Source organism: Mesocricetus auratus, unplaced genomic scaffold (genome assembly GCF_017639785.1).
Source record: "Mesocricetus auratus isolate SY011 unplaced genomic scaffold, BCM_Maur_2.0 Super-Scaffold_100026, whole genome shotgun sequence".
NCBI lineage: Eukaryota > Metazoa > Chordata > Mammalia > Rodentia > Cricetidae > Mesocricetus > Mesocricetus auratus.
The window spans coordinates 8,765,760-8,782,737 of NW_024429207.1; the positions used below are offsets into that span (position 1 = coordinate 8,765,760).

The window sequence follows — 16,978 nt, forward strand, 5'->3', positions numbered from 1 at the left end:
GTACAGTAATAGTACTGTAGTATAAACAGGGATTGTATGAGTGTATGTATGTATGTATGATATATATATGTATATATATATATGTATATATATATATATATAGAGAGAGAGAGAGAGAGAGAGAGAGAGATCAAAGGACCAGCCATTCAGATAGCATTTATTGCAATCCTGATGGACCTTCCACACTTTGGGGACCACCTGGAAAGTTGCTGCATAGGGAAAATGACAAGAATAGAGGAAGTGGTATTTGGCCAGTGTCAGCCTGCTTTTAGTGACCTGCATTACTCTGGAGTTTGCGCAGCTTTTCTGGTCTGGCTCTGGCGTGAGTGTTTCTACGGTCCATCACTACTGCTCTTGGTTTGTCTGTCACTCACCCATCCCAATCCTTACTTCCAAGCTTTCCATATCGACAATTGCATGTTCTTCCTATTCTCAGAATCTAAGACTGGGACCTTATTGCTCACTCTCTTTTTTCTTCTTTCTCTACGCAGATGGTCACTGAAATGGTGGTCACATGCCACACTTGCTTCTCAGGGCTTATACTGCCCACAACGTAAGATAGATAAGAAACTGGTTCTTGTTTTGTTTGTCTATACTTTGGGAAGAATGTCGCTCCTTGCTTAATGAATCATAAAATTTGATAAGAGTGTATCAGACATGTTTATTTGTGGGGTTGGAGGCAGTAAAAGATCATAACTGGCTTTCAATATCAGCACAAAATGACTTGCCTACAGGGAAATATAAAGCTTGGTACTCTTATTGTGTTACAGTTTGAGAAATACCCTGACAGCTCCATGTGCTGAAGGCTTGGTCCTCAGTTCAGAGTGCTACTTTGGCAGCTGCTTGAAATTTAGGAGGTGGAGCCTACCTAAATTTAGTGGGATAAAGTGGGTTTCTGGTAGCGTGCCCTTAGGAGTTCTATCTTGCTAAGACTCCTTTGAATTTCTGTTTCTTGCTACCAAGAGGCAGTGTCATTCTGCCCAATGCTTCTACAGATATCACATCTGAGGCCAAAGTGATGAGACTAGAGCAGCCATAACCTGACACCTCTGACACTGTGAACCAAGATAGTGTCCCCTCCTTTAAAGTGCTTTTGAAAAATTGACACAGTAACAACCAGCAAAGAAGCAAAGCAGACTGCTGGGCATAAAAAACATGACTCAGAATCCCATTTGTTATCTTGCTAAAGAGTAAAGCATATACAGGTCAAAGCTGAACATTCATATCAATGAATAAACACTGCCCAGGCCTTTTCAAAACATTTACTCAAACACAGACCTCACCCTGCTGCAGGTGCTCACGGGCATGCTCTACCTTTCTTGTGTATATTCTATCAAATGAAGTGAAATGCCATTGTTCTACATAAGCTCTCTTGATGTCTTCAGAGATGAACAGGAAGTAATCTTGGGGGTAAGGGAGTGGACCCTGGTTCAAGCACATTCCTTAATTCACCTTCTTGCTCACCCTCCCTACACTAAAGAACCGATTATAAGCATAGCACATTTGGCCTTGTCAGACTGAATGAGTTCCGAACATTTTGGAATTAATGCTTGTGCTTGCAGGGATTATGCTCACTGTCCTAGCTCCTGGGCAGTCTGAAGCTGTAAGGATGATGGAGAAATTTGAAACTGTTCCTTTAAGGCAGAAGCAAGGAGGGGAGCTGGTGTTTCTATTGTGGATAACGCAGCCCAGGCTACAGTCTGGAGTCCAATTAGCAGAGAGCTTAACAGGGGTTTTGTTTAGCTTAGCAACCGCCTGTGCTGCCCCAGGGGCCAACGAGGGAGGCAATCTCCAGTGAGCTCAGGCAATAATCTGTGCAACAAACACTAGTCCTCTTCTTCATCTCCATGACCCTGGTCCCTTTGGAGGTCTCACTGCACTGTGGGACAGGAGGGATTGTTCCTTGCAAAGGGTGGCCTCTGTACCTTGGTCACAACTTCGGCAACCTGTGGATCCATTGAGGAGGGTCTGTCAGACCTGTGAGGAGCTAAGCAGCGTCCAGTGGTGGAGAAAGAAGCCTCAAGGTCTCTGTGTGCTAGGACCCCAGGATCCAGCTCATCTCCAGGGCCCCCTGGTCCAGATCGCTGCAGGTGGTGGTGGATGGAGCCCTGCAGCCCAGTTCCTGGCGTCCGTGACCTCCCGGTGGTGGCAGCAAGGATATCCTCTCCAGGACCAAGGCATGAAGGTCGCTGTGTTGGACCTGGGATCTCTCTTTGCCAAGATCTTCAAGACCTCGGCTTCCCCTGCGGTCCCCAGTCACCCTGGAGGTTCTATGGCCACAGGATCAGTGTCCTCCACGTCGCTTAGCAGGGCAGAGACCCCGACTTTGCTCCCATTGCTGCCTCCAGACACTACAACCTCTCGGGAGCCCTCCACTCCTTTGTACCCTGCCTCGCACCCCAGAAGCTCTGCAGCCCTCCGCAGGGTGGAAACAGCAGGGTGTCCGGGGTCTCTGCCCAACAGCCCTGGAGCATCCAGAGCACAGCCCCTAGTCTCCAGCAGCAGCTCTGTGGGACCGAGCTCCTTGGCATCAGTGCCTTTGCCCACCCCCAGCACTGTCTGGGCGACCCTGCCCTCTGTCACTGGCCCTGTGGGCAGCAATAGCAGTGCAACCTCTAATCCAAGGAACACTCACCAGTCGCCAGGTCCTGGAGAGCAAGGGCCCAGTGCTTGGATGGCCTCAGGACCTGTCCCCAAAACACTATTCTTCACTCTGCCCGACATCGGGGAGGAGTGGGCCTCTGACAGCGACTCCCAGGATGACCCAGAAGGGTGAGTTTCAGTATGTCAATTTTGATCCCCATCCTCTGTCTCCCAGGTTCATTTCCGTCCACTCTCAGGCTTTCTGGACTTTTACAGCACAGGCTATGAGAAACTTTTCCATAACATTCTTAGAGTAAACTTCTGTTAACCTGGGGAGAAAAGGGGAGGGACAGGACTGCATGCTAAATCTCTGCTACCCTAAGCATTAAAATCTAGATGCTGAGCCGGGTTTTCACAGGGCTTTCTTCCAGCACCCATCTTTGTGACAGAATACACTAGATATGCACGTGACCCATCCTACAAAATGGCAGCAATAGTTTGATTTTAAGAAATGGCTTAATGTCCAAAGGATTAGCCAAAGTCTTTCTGATCCCAAGAGGAATGGCTTTCTTTTCAGTGACATATAGTTAATTTACATATGCATCGCATCATCAGTTACAAAGGAGATCTGTGATGCTTAGGATTATGTCTCCCAGAGGTCTTGAGTTCCCTCTTGGGGCCCTGGTTACTACAGAAATGTGGGATGACTTCACCTGAATGGGGATTGGAGGCGACTTTCATCAGTGAACTCTCTCTCTCTCTCTCTCTCCTCTTCTCTCCTCCTCTCTGCTCCTCTCTCCTCTCTCTCTCTCCCTCTCCCCTCTCTTTCTCTCCTCCTCTTTCTCCCTGTTTCCCCCACACACTTTTGAAATCAAAAGTGCAATAAACACATCATTCTTACAAAAAAATCCTAGACACTATAATGACAGTGAGTTCTATTTTTTAGTGAGAAGAGCATATTTACTGTTTTTAACTGCATACAATATTCTTTGTCTTTTTGAATTATTATAGAAGAAAGATAAAATGGTCAAAGGCAGATCCTGGCAGCCCAGTTTCAGACCATTTCTGCATGAAGAGTTGGGTGGCAAAGTTCAGCCATTTGTATCATCACCCAACAAAATCCCTACTGAGGAGGCTTGCTTGAAGACTGATTCTAATTCATTCCCCGTGTAAATAGATACAGTTTCACAAAAATGCCTGATATCCTTATCAGTGCTCGCTCAAGCTGGTAATTGTGTAATAGTAAGCTAAATCAAACCATTCATTTGAAATATTATGTTACAAAATTCGCTTGTCAACCAGTTACCTCCTTATCCCCCAAAAGGGAAAATCAATTGCTCTTGGAAAGCTGCTCCAATTACCTAAGGAATTAAGCCTTTGTTATTAGCAACTGGTCCTTAACAGTTATACAATTAATGTTTTATGAGCAAACAGATCTATGCAGTGACCTTAAACTCTAGGCTCCGAGCTTTTAGCAAATAGACATTGAAACAGGTAGAATAGCCAGGAAAGAAATGCCATTAACCTTGATTCGTGCACACATCAGTGCGTGTTTGTATTTTCCAAAACCTTTACCATAATTATTTTTTAAATTATTGTGCAGAAGTCAGTCTGCATTAGCAAATTCATTCAATTTTACTGATAGAAACAAAGTTCAGTTTTAGTTGCTTCCAGGAATAAAATGCTTTGGAGGTGTGTATTTTCAAAAGTCTTCCTAATGATGACCTTTAGAGCTGAAGCCAAAGGTATCGACAGAGGCAGACAAGCCTAAGCGTATAATTTACTCCGTAGGTATAAAATTGCTTCTTTCTTTTCATCACATACAGTTCTTTTCTCAATAAAAGGTAGAAACAAAGAGGAACAGGGTGATATGTATTTTTCCTTTAAGCTAGTTGTAAAATGGAATAAGTACACACAATCAGAAAATGAATTTAGATTATCTCCTTGCCAGCTCACCTGTCAGTAGATAGTTACTGCTGTTGGCCTGCTTTTAATATTAAAAGTTAAAGCTTAATTTTCAAAAGTCAATGAACATAGGAAGAGAGACATGATTAATGTGGAAATATGAGGGGCAAAGTGTGACTAGAGAGAATTGTGAAAACATATAAACCAAATGGGAACACATCCCTGAGGAACACAAATCCAATTTTAAAACCATAGCACTCAGTTATAGAAGAGAATCTGAAATAACAGTTTAGATAGGTAAGGAGAGAGAATCACACAGAGAAACAAAGTGAAAAAGTCAGAGAGCAGAGTGACAAAGAAGATAGGTAGGTATGATAGATGAATAATGGCCAATCCGTAGATAGGCAGGTAGATGGATAGATAGATAGATAGATAGATAGATAGATAGATAGATAGATAGATAATCACAGATAAGTAGGTAAATAGATGGGGCTACATTTAAGCCAAGGTGGAGGGCAATGAGCCTTCTTTGTCTTGTTTTTTCATATCCCTGGATACAGACTGCAAAACTTTTGATGCTTTCCTTCACCTCCCTACACATTTCCCTCTACACTGCATCCCATTTGCCCATTTTCCACTATCCCTTCCCTGCCTCAGTTTGCACTTCTGGTTCCCTGTAAGGGCCTTATTGATTTCTTCTGTAAATGAAAGAACTTCTGGTAATTGATATAATAGGTATATTAGTATTTAACACCAAGAAGGAACTGTATCTCCTATCCTTAGATTAACCTCTGAATTTTTAGGGAAAATATAGAATGCTAGTAATTACCTACCTTTTATACAGAAATTGCCCATTCTCACCCCCACAATACTGTGGCTCAGTTGTATTTTATGTTCTTTATTAGATGGTACCAAGATACTTATAGCAACTCATGCCTATGAAGGCATTTAGCAAAACACATTAAATGAGTGAATAAAAATATTTTCTTCCTCATATGGTCCACTTTCATCAATTCTTAATGCCCCACAAAGAAGCAATTTAATTTTCCTTCTGTAGCAGCGATTGTTCTTTGGCCTTTTTGTTTTGTCACCTTGGTATTTTCTCAGAGTAATGGTTTCTCCTGAAACTTCTTGTTCCTGCAGAGATGACTCATGAGCTCAATCTACAAGTGTTGAGTAGCTATTACATTCTGTTAGAGCCATATGACCATAACTTTCATTAAAACCTTTTATTGAAAGTTGTAATACTAGGCTAGAGAAGTAGTAAAGTGCTCGACACACAATTTCAAGGACTCCATCCCCATAAAATAAGTAATGCACATAAAGTTAGGGGTGGTGGCATGTCCTTGTAATCTCAACACTGTGGAGGTGGACACAGGCCAATAACTGGGCCTTGCTGATCAGCCAGCCTAGCTGTATTAATGAGAGACCCTGTATCCATAAACAAGACGGACAGAGTCCTTTGATTTCTAAATGTGTGTGTGTGCGTGCGCGCAAGCATGTGCACACACACACATACACATACATTTGTGCACATAAATACATGAATACACATTTGCATATATACTTTCATGCACACATACATGCATGCATACACATATGTACTTTCATGCACACATGCATGCATGCACATACATACATGTATGCACATAAATAGACAAACACAAACTTGCATGATTTTCAACATATAGTTTTTTAAAAATATAAAACAGTTTTCTTCTTACTGTTTAAACAGTAGCTGACTTTAACTTTAAATTGTTTTCCTTGTTATTTTATGTTAAAGCTTAAAACTGTGAGTTAGTGCTCAGTCTGCTATATCTTGAAAGAGCAAGTTTAGGTGTTTTTCTATGTTAACAGTTTGCATACACAGCACGTATATGTAACAACAACCACATGATATGGGCCCTTTCAATTTGCATAGTAGCAACATTTCACTTATATTAGTATAAGTTTTAGTGCACATATTAAAGTCAGACTGAAATTGATCCAAATCAAATTCTATAGTGTATTTTTTATGGTGCCCCAACAATGCTAACAACTATTCGCCCCACTCAACTAACTTTCTCTTCCATTAAACTAGAAATGATAACCTCCAGTCAAAGATATTGTAGGGGTTAAAGATAGGCAACATACAATATAAAAGTCCCTAGTCCAGTGTCAGCCTTCATAGGTGAAGGCCTCCCTGTGCCTATGGATTCTGGGCCCTTCCAGCAAGCCCATGAATATTGCTGGCACTTCTGGAAATTATTCTCATTTTCCCACCTCTTGCTTATCCCAATCTCTGGCCTCTGTTGGTTGTCTCAGACCTGTCTTGAACCCATGGCATAGACCCACTCCATAAATATTATTCTAGAATGTTCAGTATTCTGAATATAGTATTTATCACACACAGCATCTTTGTACAGAGTAGGGGTGACTTGTTTTTGCTACAATCTTCCGTGAAAGTTAATGTGTTATTTTCCAAACATGAACTGTCAACATAAATATTACAAATACCTGTTCTATATTAGATCTACAGAGAGTTAGACCTGAATTGTCAGAGTACAAAAAAGAATAATGATTCAGAATGAATCAAATGATTCAAATGAATCTCCAAGAGCACAGAGACAAGGAAAGAGGGCAAGGGAGGTGTCGGGGATCTGAATTCTTTTTAAAAAATTGCAATTGGGTCATATATTTACTCAAGATTTGGGAGAATATTTTAGCAGACTAAAGCTCTGAGACAAAGCATAGAGGTACAAAATAACATGCCATGGGAGGAGATGACTTTACTAGGAGCCAGTTTTTGTAAGGAATTTAGAGGGAAACCAAGGAGACCCTTGGCTACCAGCTTGTGATTAATTAACATGGGAAGAGTGGCACCTGCAAGACCCATGGTGTCTAGAGATATAGGAGGGGAGAGCTTTTTGGAAGATCACAAAGGGGATCAGAGAGATAGCTCAGTGGGTAAGCTCACTCATCACCCAAGCCTGAGGAGCTGAGTTCCCATCCTAGGACCCATGTAGAAAAGCCAGGACCAGGGCAGAGACAGAAGGATGGCAGGGACTTGCTGGCTGCCAGCTTGAGACAGTGAGAGGCTCTGTCTCAAGGGAATAAGACAGAATGATAGGACATCAGTCACACATTTGTGCATGTCATACCCTATAACGATACTCGATGCTATATAGGGAAAACAATATATTTATTTATCAGAGAAACAGAGAGAGTCGCACAGACTAGGAGTTAGAAGCGTGGCTGGCTTCCAGGAGAAAAAGGGAAGCCCCTTTTCCTTTCACTTCCTTTTATCTACCTTGACCCCGCCCTGTTGGGCGGATAGCTTTGTGGGGTTCACTCCTACAATTCCCCTATAGTTAAAGATGAGGTTTTCTAAATTGCTCAGATAACCTGAAATTGAGGATGCTCAGCCATAGGGATACAGATGCCAGCCAAGAACAGAGAGAAAGGAATTACTGATACTTTATGCTTTGCTTGGAGCCTATACTGTAAATTAACAGCCTTTCCCTATCAGTTTCCATTACTTATTTGTAACCCTCAATGGCAGTTTCTCTCATAGGTCAGAGTCTACTTAAATAATTCCAACCAAAGAAAGCCTTTGACTGAAAACTTATACACAGGTGGTTTCTTTTGCTGTTAAGTGTTCAGTCTGTCTCTGGGGAGAGTCTCTTGCTTAAACTAGTGGATAATAATTCGTATCTTGAGTCTCTTAGGAAGCAACCGTGTCACGATGAGGTCATTGGCTTTGGCCCTATCAGATTTCCCCATGGCTCAAATTTAATTTTTATTTGAAGTTCAGATGCTGCCAAAGGGTAGAAACTAAACCTCTGGTGTCTGGGATCATCCTTGTCTTTGTCTAAACTGGACCCACATTCTGATATGTTACATGGGACCAGAATATTCATGGAGAGGAGGAAACCCACTTGTCATCTGACATCCTCAGGTATCACTGAATCCAGTGATGTATCATTTATTGTCTTCCACCTGTATGAGTTCAAAGTCCATCATGTTGCGGCATTTCTGAGAGCTGCTGGAGATATTCTTGTTTTATGAAACTATTCAGAACAGCAGCAGGAACAGTATCAGCAAAAACAACACACAGAAAAACATGCAGGCACTCATACACACAAACAGTAACATACATGTAAACACATGCAGACACATGCACACCAACATACACATACTCACACACATGCCAACACATGCACATGCAAAAACACACACAAGCATATACACAATACAAATGCAAACATACACATACAAACTCATGCACACAAACACACACATGCAAACACATGGACATGCAAACACACACAGTTTTTGCCTTCTCAAAATGTGGGAAAGAACCAAGAAAAATGAAAACACTAGGGAAAAGACAATAGTTAAATTGTCTTTTAACTGCCATACAGAGAATACTGTTGTTTCCTGGGTACAGTGCAAATAACTGCTCATTTCATTTGATAATAGCCAGATCACATACATGTATTTGGATATACAGAATTTTATAATGTACAAAATTCTCAAAATTCTCTAAAGATTTTTTTCTCTCTAAAGATTTTATGGCCTAATAAATAGTACCACATAGACATACTTAGGAAGATATGATTTATTAAATACTATGTATAGTTTATTAAATAAGCAAATTAACACAATTAATGACGTTGAAAAATCAGACTTGGCCCATTATTCTGGAGAAACAAAAGAAGCTAATAAGGACATCAAATTTTGTTTTTAAAAAGAAGCTAAATAAAACCTTTGCAATAATTGTGTATACTGACCTTAGAAAGGAAGGCCTTTGGCAATGACAAAAAAAGTCACAAAGGCTTTTCCTGTTGGTATTTGTTGAGAATAACTAGGGCTAAACAAAATATCTTTTCTGGTGGATATATATGTGTATAGAGACATACAAAAAATACTGAAGTATATATAATACACATATGTGCCTAAATACATAAATATTCTTCCTAGAATTATTGTCATAAACATTAATATTGTTAATAGTTGAAGATAACTTTAAGAGAAGGTGCATCAGTCATTTTTCTTACTGCCCAGACAGAGTTTCTGATAGAGCCAACTTGTAAGAGGAAGAATTTATGCTGGTTTGCAGAAGCAAGCCCAGACCAAGATTAGACTATAGCTCTCAGTGACCTACAGAGTAACCTATAGTTGCTGGCTATTCCACAGGTTCAAAACTCCCCACTCTGCCCAGATAGCACCGTGAGCCGGGGAATAAGAATTCAAACATAGGGGCCTATGGGGACAAGCCACATTCACACCATAGCAGATTTGTGGGCCACAAATAACCAAATGCTTGGAAGCAAAGACCAAGAAGTAATATGGGATGGAAAAGGGACATTGAAGAAGACCTGCTATATTCTTATATATAAAGGGTTCCTGGACAGGTGTGATGGCTCTGTCCATAAAGGTGCTTAGTGACTGCCAAGTCTGACAACTTGAGATCAGTCCCCAGAACAGCAAGCTGTTCTGACTTCCACACCCCTATCCCAACAAATAAACACAAAAACACATAAAGAAAACTATTCACATTTATTTATTTATTTATTTACATTTTAAGGATTAATTCATTGTGTTCTATATACATCCTTTCTTCCATAGGATAAGATGATGGCCTGCTCTTCAGCTCCCTGGCAGGTTGAATAATGGTGATGGTTAAGAAAACTGAGCTGAACTCAAGAAAGCCAGTAACAGAGAGGGAGGACTGATGACCAAAGGGATTAAGACTGGGCTGATTTAACCCCTAGAAACAGCTGACTTGACAAGGGTTAACTCTTGAATCCCAGGCTGATGCCTGGGAATCCAGCATGGGACTGATCAAGACCCCCTGAATGGGGGTGTCAGTGAGGAGGCCTAGGTAATCTATTGAGCCTTGGGCAGTAGATCAGTATTTATCCCGAGTATACACATGGACTTTGGACCCCCATCCAACAATGTGAGATGCACTCTCACCCTGAACTCTTGGGGGGAGGGTCTAGGCCCTGCCCTGGATGAAATGACAGACTATGGACACCCCCATGGAGGGCCTCACCCTCCCTGGGGAAATGAGCGGATATGGGGGGGGGCTGGAGGAGGGCAGGGGAGGAGGGGAGGGAAATGAAGAGGGACTTGAAACTGACTTGTGACGCAACTTTGTTTCTAATCTAAATTTAAACTTAAAAATAAAATAAAAAAAGGTAAAAAAAAAAAGAAAAATTCCAACCATGATATTTCCGTTCTTCCTATCTACTTTGGGTGACACTGTCACTTTGTATCTGGACTTTTCTTTTTAGCAATCCTATCCTAATAGTTACCACAAAGCAAAAATCATTTGCTATTGTCCTTACTTTCCCAGTTCATATGAAGCATTAATATGAATTCAGGGTGACTGAGGAAAGCTCAGTCCTTATACCTAATTAGGATAACTTGATCCACCTCCCTCCTACTTGTTAACTCCATCCTGATTACTAAATGGACAGACAGATAGATAGATAGATAGATAGATAGATAGATAGATAGATAGACAGATAGATAGAAAGAATTCACTGCATCAACTCATCTGCAACCTAGGGGTGGGATGGTTGCCTTTATATGTTTTGACTGTGTTAACATGTTTAATTCCAAAACCATCCTAGATTCCATACAATCACTGAAACAAAGGACTAGTAAAAAAAATTAAGAATACTGAAAATATCTGCAACTCAAAGTGTTACCAAACACTTGAAAGCAACCTCCAAACTGTAACATGGGATGGAGAGGAGATTAGCCACTCAGAAGTGACACAGTTGAGGACAGGGACTAACTTTCTAGAAGCTTTCAACACTTCTTTTTTCTCTCTTTTAATACCCACCCAAAGATTCATGAGCAATTGTTAGTGTAATTGCTTTACTTAAATCCTTAATCTCCGCAGGAAAATTAAAAAGGGCACTAGAAGGGTAACCTACCTCTAGTAGGTTCTCCTTCCTCCCACCATACACGAGGCTGTTTCAGACCAGCTATCAGCTGTGAGCAACTACTAAACTCAGAAACTTCAAAGTTAACGAAGCTGAAATCAGCCAGCTTCCCTGACTCTGAAACCCAGGTTCAGATCTCAGATCCTGATTGAATTAAGGCCTCCTGGAGTGGCCAGGCTCAGTCTACTTTGAGAAGTCAATGTAATAATCCTCCTAGAGTTCGAGCTGCAAGCAACAATTCAGTACTGTTTACTAAGGACACCGCTCATATACAAGGACATGTTTCCATGTGGGTGAAATGTTGGAACAGCCAACCATTCTAAATACAAGAAAGCCAGTGTGGATTTTAGAATATCAGAGCAGGTTAGGCTTTCAAACAGGAAGCAAGAGTGAAAGTTACATGGGCTATTACATAAGGACCAATGTATGAGAAGATGTAAACATTGTAAACATTCTTAATTTATAAGCACCAGTAACATACACCAAAAATATGAAGATGCATTATCTAACAAATCTGAGGAAATCAATGCCCACCTTTAAGGTTTCCTCTATAGGTGCAACAAAAAAAAGTATGTTTGTGCTTCCTGCCCACCAGACCCCAGCAATCAAAATCAGAGGGAAGGTACAGGGATTTTAAAACACAGGGTGAGATGACTTCCATAAGCACGAAGTGAATTTGTCCAAAAGTCAAAATTGTGTTTTAGTTCAAAATGCAAATCTAAAATTTGAGTGTACAAAAGACTAATGTCAACAGTCAGCAGAACTAAAGTGGGAAATAAAGCCAACATACACTCCTTTAGAGTTAGTTTGTGACAGGAAAATAATACCAATTTCTTAGGAAAATCTGAGCACTGTAATAGTTACATTGACAGGTAGAAAATGTAAGAAAAGTTACAGTAACAGCAAGCAAGGCAGCATGTTACTGCCATTAGAGAGTAATAGCAAAGTCAGAAGATATTTATGTATAGGGATGCTTCACTATTGCAAAAATGGTGTTAGGATTTTGCTGACAAAATAGCTTGATGTTCATCCCTTGAGTGCCTGATCCCCAAGCTTCTGGTGCTTTGAAATGGGTTCTCAGAGAATATTAAGATTGGATGGGCAGGATGTTCCTAATAGGACTTGAATTCTTACGAGGAAGTGAAAAATTTTCTTCACTCTCTATGCACATTGAGAGGAGCCCATGTGAGCTACCTGAGAGGGTGAACTTCTGTAAGCTAAGATGTGGATGTTCACCAGGGACCAAGTAACTGGCATCTTGATTTTTGTATTTCCAGCCTCCAATACTGTTGGAGAGAGAGTCTCTAATTCCCAGATAAAAACACGAAAGATTTATAAATTGCACTATATTGAAATGAAGGGAGGCTTTTAATGAAAGAGGCCTCTTAGGGGAAGGTTTTTTAACTACCCCAAGCAAGCTTTGTAAAGCAAGTTAGCCCTGTAACTGTGATTAATCGACAGAAATAGAGTTAGCCAGACTTTCCTTTGAGGTTGAATTAATGTTTGTTTCAGCTTTATCTATCATCTCTGTGAAAAGAGAGGAAGACAGAAAGCTAACTTGTTACTGGGTAAGGGTTAGAAGCCAAGAGCAATGCACCCCTCACAGCTGGGGCTTATTAACACTTTCCTTGGAATTTTATCTCAGCACAGAATTCCATTCCAGTTTCTCCTGGTTTAAAACATAGTGTCTAATGTGTACAGGTGTTTTGTCCACTGTCTTAGTTAGGGCTATTATTGCTGTGATGAAAACAAAACATGGTCCAATCAACTAGGAGAGAAAGGGGTTTACTTCATTCACAGTTCCTTGTAACAGTTCTTCATCAAAAGCAGGAACTCAATCAGGGAAGGAATCTGGAGTTGGGCGCTGATCCAGAGGCCATGGAAGAATGCTGCTTACCAGCTTGCTCCCCATGCTTTGCTCATAGAACCTGCTGTCTCATAGAACCTAGAATCAGCCCAAGAATGGCACCACCTGCAGTAAACTGGGCCCTCCCCCATCAATCACAAACTAAGAAAATGCCCTACAGCTGGGTCTTATGGAGGCATTTTTCTCAAACGAGCTTCCCCCTTTCAGAAGACTCCAGCTTGTATCAAGCTGACATAAAACTAGCCAGCACAGTGACTCTTGGTTAACTTGACATACAAACTCATCACTGTTAACCTTTGCTTTCTTGTTCTTCTCCAGATCAACCACCAATACCAACATTACAATGTAAACGTTCTGAAGTCCCACAGTCTTTAAAAATTCAAACACTTAAAATTTCAATCTCTCTAAAATAGTCTTTTAAAAAGCCAAGGTCTTTTAAAATTTGGCCTTTCAACTGTAGGCTCCTGCCAAATTAAAAAAAAATACTTTTTTACCTTTAAGAGGGAGAAACTAGGTTACAATCACAATAAAATCAAAGCAACACCAAACTTGAAAAGCGAAAACAACCCAGTGTTCAATGATGTGGAACTTACAATCTTATGGGATCCTCCTAAAGGTTCGAGTCACTTCTCCGGCTCTGCCCTCCAGCACACAGTTTGTCTTCTAGGCTTCGGCAGGCTCAACACCACCATAGCTGCTGTTCTTGGGGGTCATCCAATGGTACCGGCACCTCCAAAAACGTTGGGGTCCCTTGCTGCAACTGGGCTGCACTTTCACCGATAGCCTCTCCTCAGCTTTCTCAAGAGACTCCATCCCAGTCCCACAGCACCGAGCCTCAGCCGCTCGCCATGATCCTTTCATGCCTTCAAAACGAGCACCACCTGCGTGACTCACACTACCAAGGCCCACTGCCAGCACGAGGCACGATCTTGGCCACCTAGGGAACACAGCTGCTGTGTGCTTCTCTCTGAAACTTCGCAAGCCAGGCCTCCATGGTTTTCAATGTCCTCAACCGTTTTTCTTCCAATCTCCTACATAATAGCTCACCGAGCTCTCAACACTCCATGGCTTTTAGCCCAAAGCTCCAAATCCTTTCATGATCTTCCCCCAGAACATGGTCAGATCTGTCGCAGCAATACCCTCCCCCACTACCCTGGCACCAACTTGTCTTAATTAGGGTTACTGTTGCTGTGATGAAACATCATGACCAAAATAACTTGAGGAGGAAAGGGTTTATTTCACTCACAGTTCCATACAACAGTTTATCACCAAAAGCAGTTAGGGCAGGAACTCACGGAGAGCAGGAGGTAGAGACAGGAGCTAGAGTTACTTACTGGCTTTCCCATCATGGCTTGCTCAACCTGCTGTTTTACAGAACCCAGACCACCAACCCGAGGATAGTGCCACCCACAATGGGCTGGGCCCTCCCCTATCAGTCACGAATTAAGAAAATACTCTACAGCTGGATCTTATGGAGGCTTTTTCTCGACTGAGGTTTCGTCCTTTCAGATAACTTTTATCAAGTTGACATAAAATTAACCATTACAGCCACTTGCCACAAGCACCTATGCCTAAGGAGACCAAAATAAGGTGTTAGATCCCCTGGAACTAGAGCTGCAACCCATTTTAACCATTAAGGGAGCCATGTTGGTGCTGAGAATCAAACTCTGCTCTCTGAAAGAGTAGTCAGTGCCAAGCCATCTCTCCTGTCTTTCTATTGCGCCACATTTTAATTAAAGGAAATTCTTTAAAGCATACTACATATGTCTGAAAATTAAATCATCAGTGGAAGGAAATACTTTTTTTCAAACCCAGGAATTAGGAGGTATGGTGGCACATGCCTCTGAGAGTAGTTCTGGGAAGCTGAGGTTGGGATGTCATGGTTTGAGGCCAGCCTAGGAAACATAAATCAATGAAGTTTAGTAATGGCTGATGTTTTTTGGGGGGGAGCTTCTTCTGAAACAGGATTTCAGCATGTTTCCCAGACTGGCCTCAAGCCCCATCCTCCCAAGAGCTAGGGTTGGAGGTTTGTATGCAAGCATCTACTTTTTACAAAATTTGCTTTTTCTTTGCATTCTATTATGAAGAAAAAAGATCCTCCAAACTATTTTACAATACTCTGTTACTTAGAGTTCTAACTTTTCCTTCTTGTAATAGAAGTTGTAGATTTTCTCAAATCTTTAGGAATTGTGAATATTTTTTTGCTTATTGTGAGGGAAAATATAACCCAAATGAGTTTCTCAACTCTATTAATGAGTGATTCTGTGGAGCCTTTCCCTGCTTGGCATTTGAGGTCTTTGTTTCTCACCCACTATGCTCTGTGCTGGTAAGATACAGTAAGGCAGTACCATAAGAATGTTGACATCAGTGTACATGAGCTGCTGCTGAGGGGTTTCGATGATGTTATCCCCACTTGTTCACTCATCTCTAGTGTGCATATTGGTAAAGATTAAACAAGTGTCTTTGTTACTTTCCTATTGTTTTGTTCTGATAAAACACCATGACCAAGGCACTTTCCTATTGTATTGCTCTGATAAAACATCAGGACCAAGGCATCTCTTAAAAGAAAGCATTTAATTTGAGAAGGTTAGAGTCCGTGATTGTGGCAGGAACAACTGGGGACTCACATCTTGATCTGCAAGCAGGAAGCAGGTAATGGTGGGGAACAGCACAAGTCTTTTGAAACCTTAAACTCTGCCTCCAGTAACACACCTCCTACAAGGTCCCCCTCCTATCATTCCCAAACAATCCCACCAACTGGGAAACCAAACATTCAAACAGGAGCCTATGGAAATCATTCTCATCCAAACCCCCATACCACGTGCTGTGCATTGTTCCTAGACTTCTTTCAAGTTGGGGATCCTCTGAAAACTGGGGGAGGTAATTTAAAATTGTAGCAAGTTCCCATGTCAAAATATCATTTTAACCATTTTTAAATACAATTAGGGAGTTGGGTACATTTCAACGTCATACAACCAGCATCACTGCCATCCATCTCCACACCCCCTGCCCATCCCTTCCTCCCTCTCTCCCCCCTCCCAGGAAATCACCTCTGCTTTCTTGGTCCGTCTCACACAGGTAGAGCCATCTATCATTTTTTTTCTCTCTTGTGTCTTACTGAGTTTACTCAGCATCATGCTCTGTAAACTTTAGTTTACATTTCTTTCGTATTCAGTGTGTGTGCTAAAAAGAACACAACGGTTTAATGAATGTGAAGCAGGGGCATGGGGGATGAACTCACAGGTTTCATGACACACACTTCAAGATTCTCAGGTGCGTGGTGTCCTGAGATGCTCTGAAGGTAGACACACCCCAACCTCCATGTTAAAACAAGAAAATTTGCATTCTTCTTTATCTATGTCCAACCTTTTAATCATTTTGCTGATTGGCAGCTAGAAATAAAGTTGTATGTGAAGAGCTTTTAGGCCTGACTTTGTGCTAAGTGCTGTCTGTGCACAGGGGAGGAAGAGTGGAGTCTCACTTCTCATGAGGCAGGAAGCAAATACTGAGAGCACAGTCACCCCTAAAGTCTTGTAAACATAAGTTCCCCTTTCATCATTGCTCAGCTAAGGACCCCACAGCAAGAAGAGGAACTTCTGTGTACTCTCAAGTATACTTTTCCTGAACCCTAAATATTCCCTAGCTGTCTTGGCCTGATACAGAACCCAACAGTTTGGTTCCA

General features: G+C 41.5%; 1 protein-coding gene across 3 annotated transcripts in view; it reads left to right on the plus strand.

Annotated features, from left to right (window-relative positions):
- Nucleotides 1–1,663: 1,663 nt before the first annotated feature.
- Nucleotides 1,664–16,978, plus strand: part of Fam149a (family with sequence similarity 149 member A) — a 46,296-nt gene continuing 30,981 nt past the window's right edge. Inside the window, exon 1 of one of the 3 annotated variants that reach the window (XM_040731964.1) lies at nucleotides 1,664–2,772. In XM_040731964.1, the coding sequence (XP_040587898.1) occupies nucleotides 2,180–2,772 (593 nt within the window). In that variant the 5' untranslated portion in view covers nucleotides 1,664–2,179. The remainder of the gene's footprint in view (nucleotides 2,773–16,978) is intronic. The other 2 variants (XM_040731965.1, XM_005066655.4) reach the window with 2 other exon arrangements.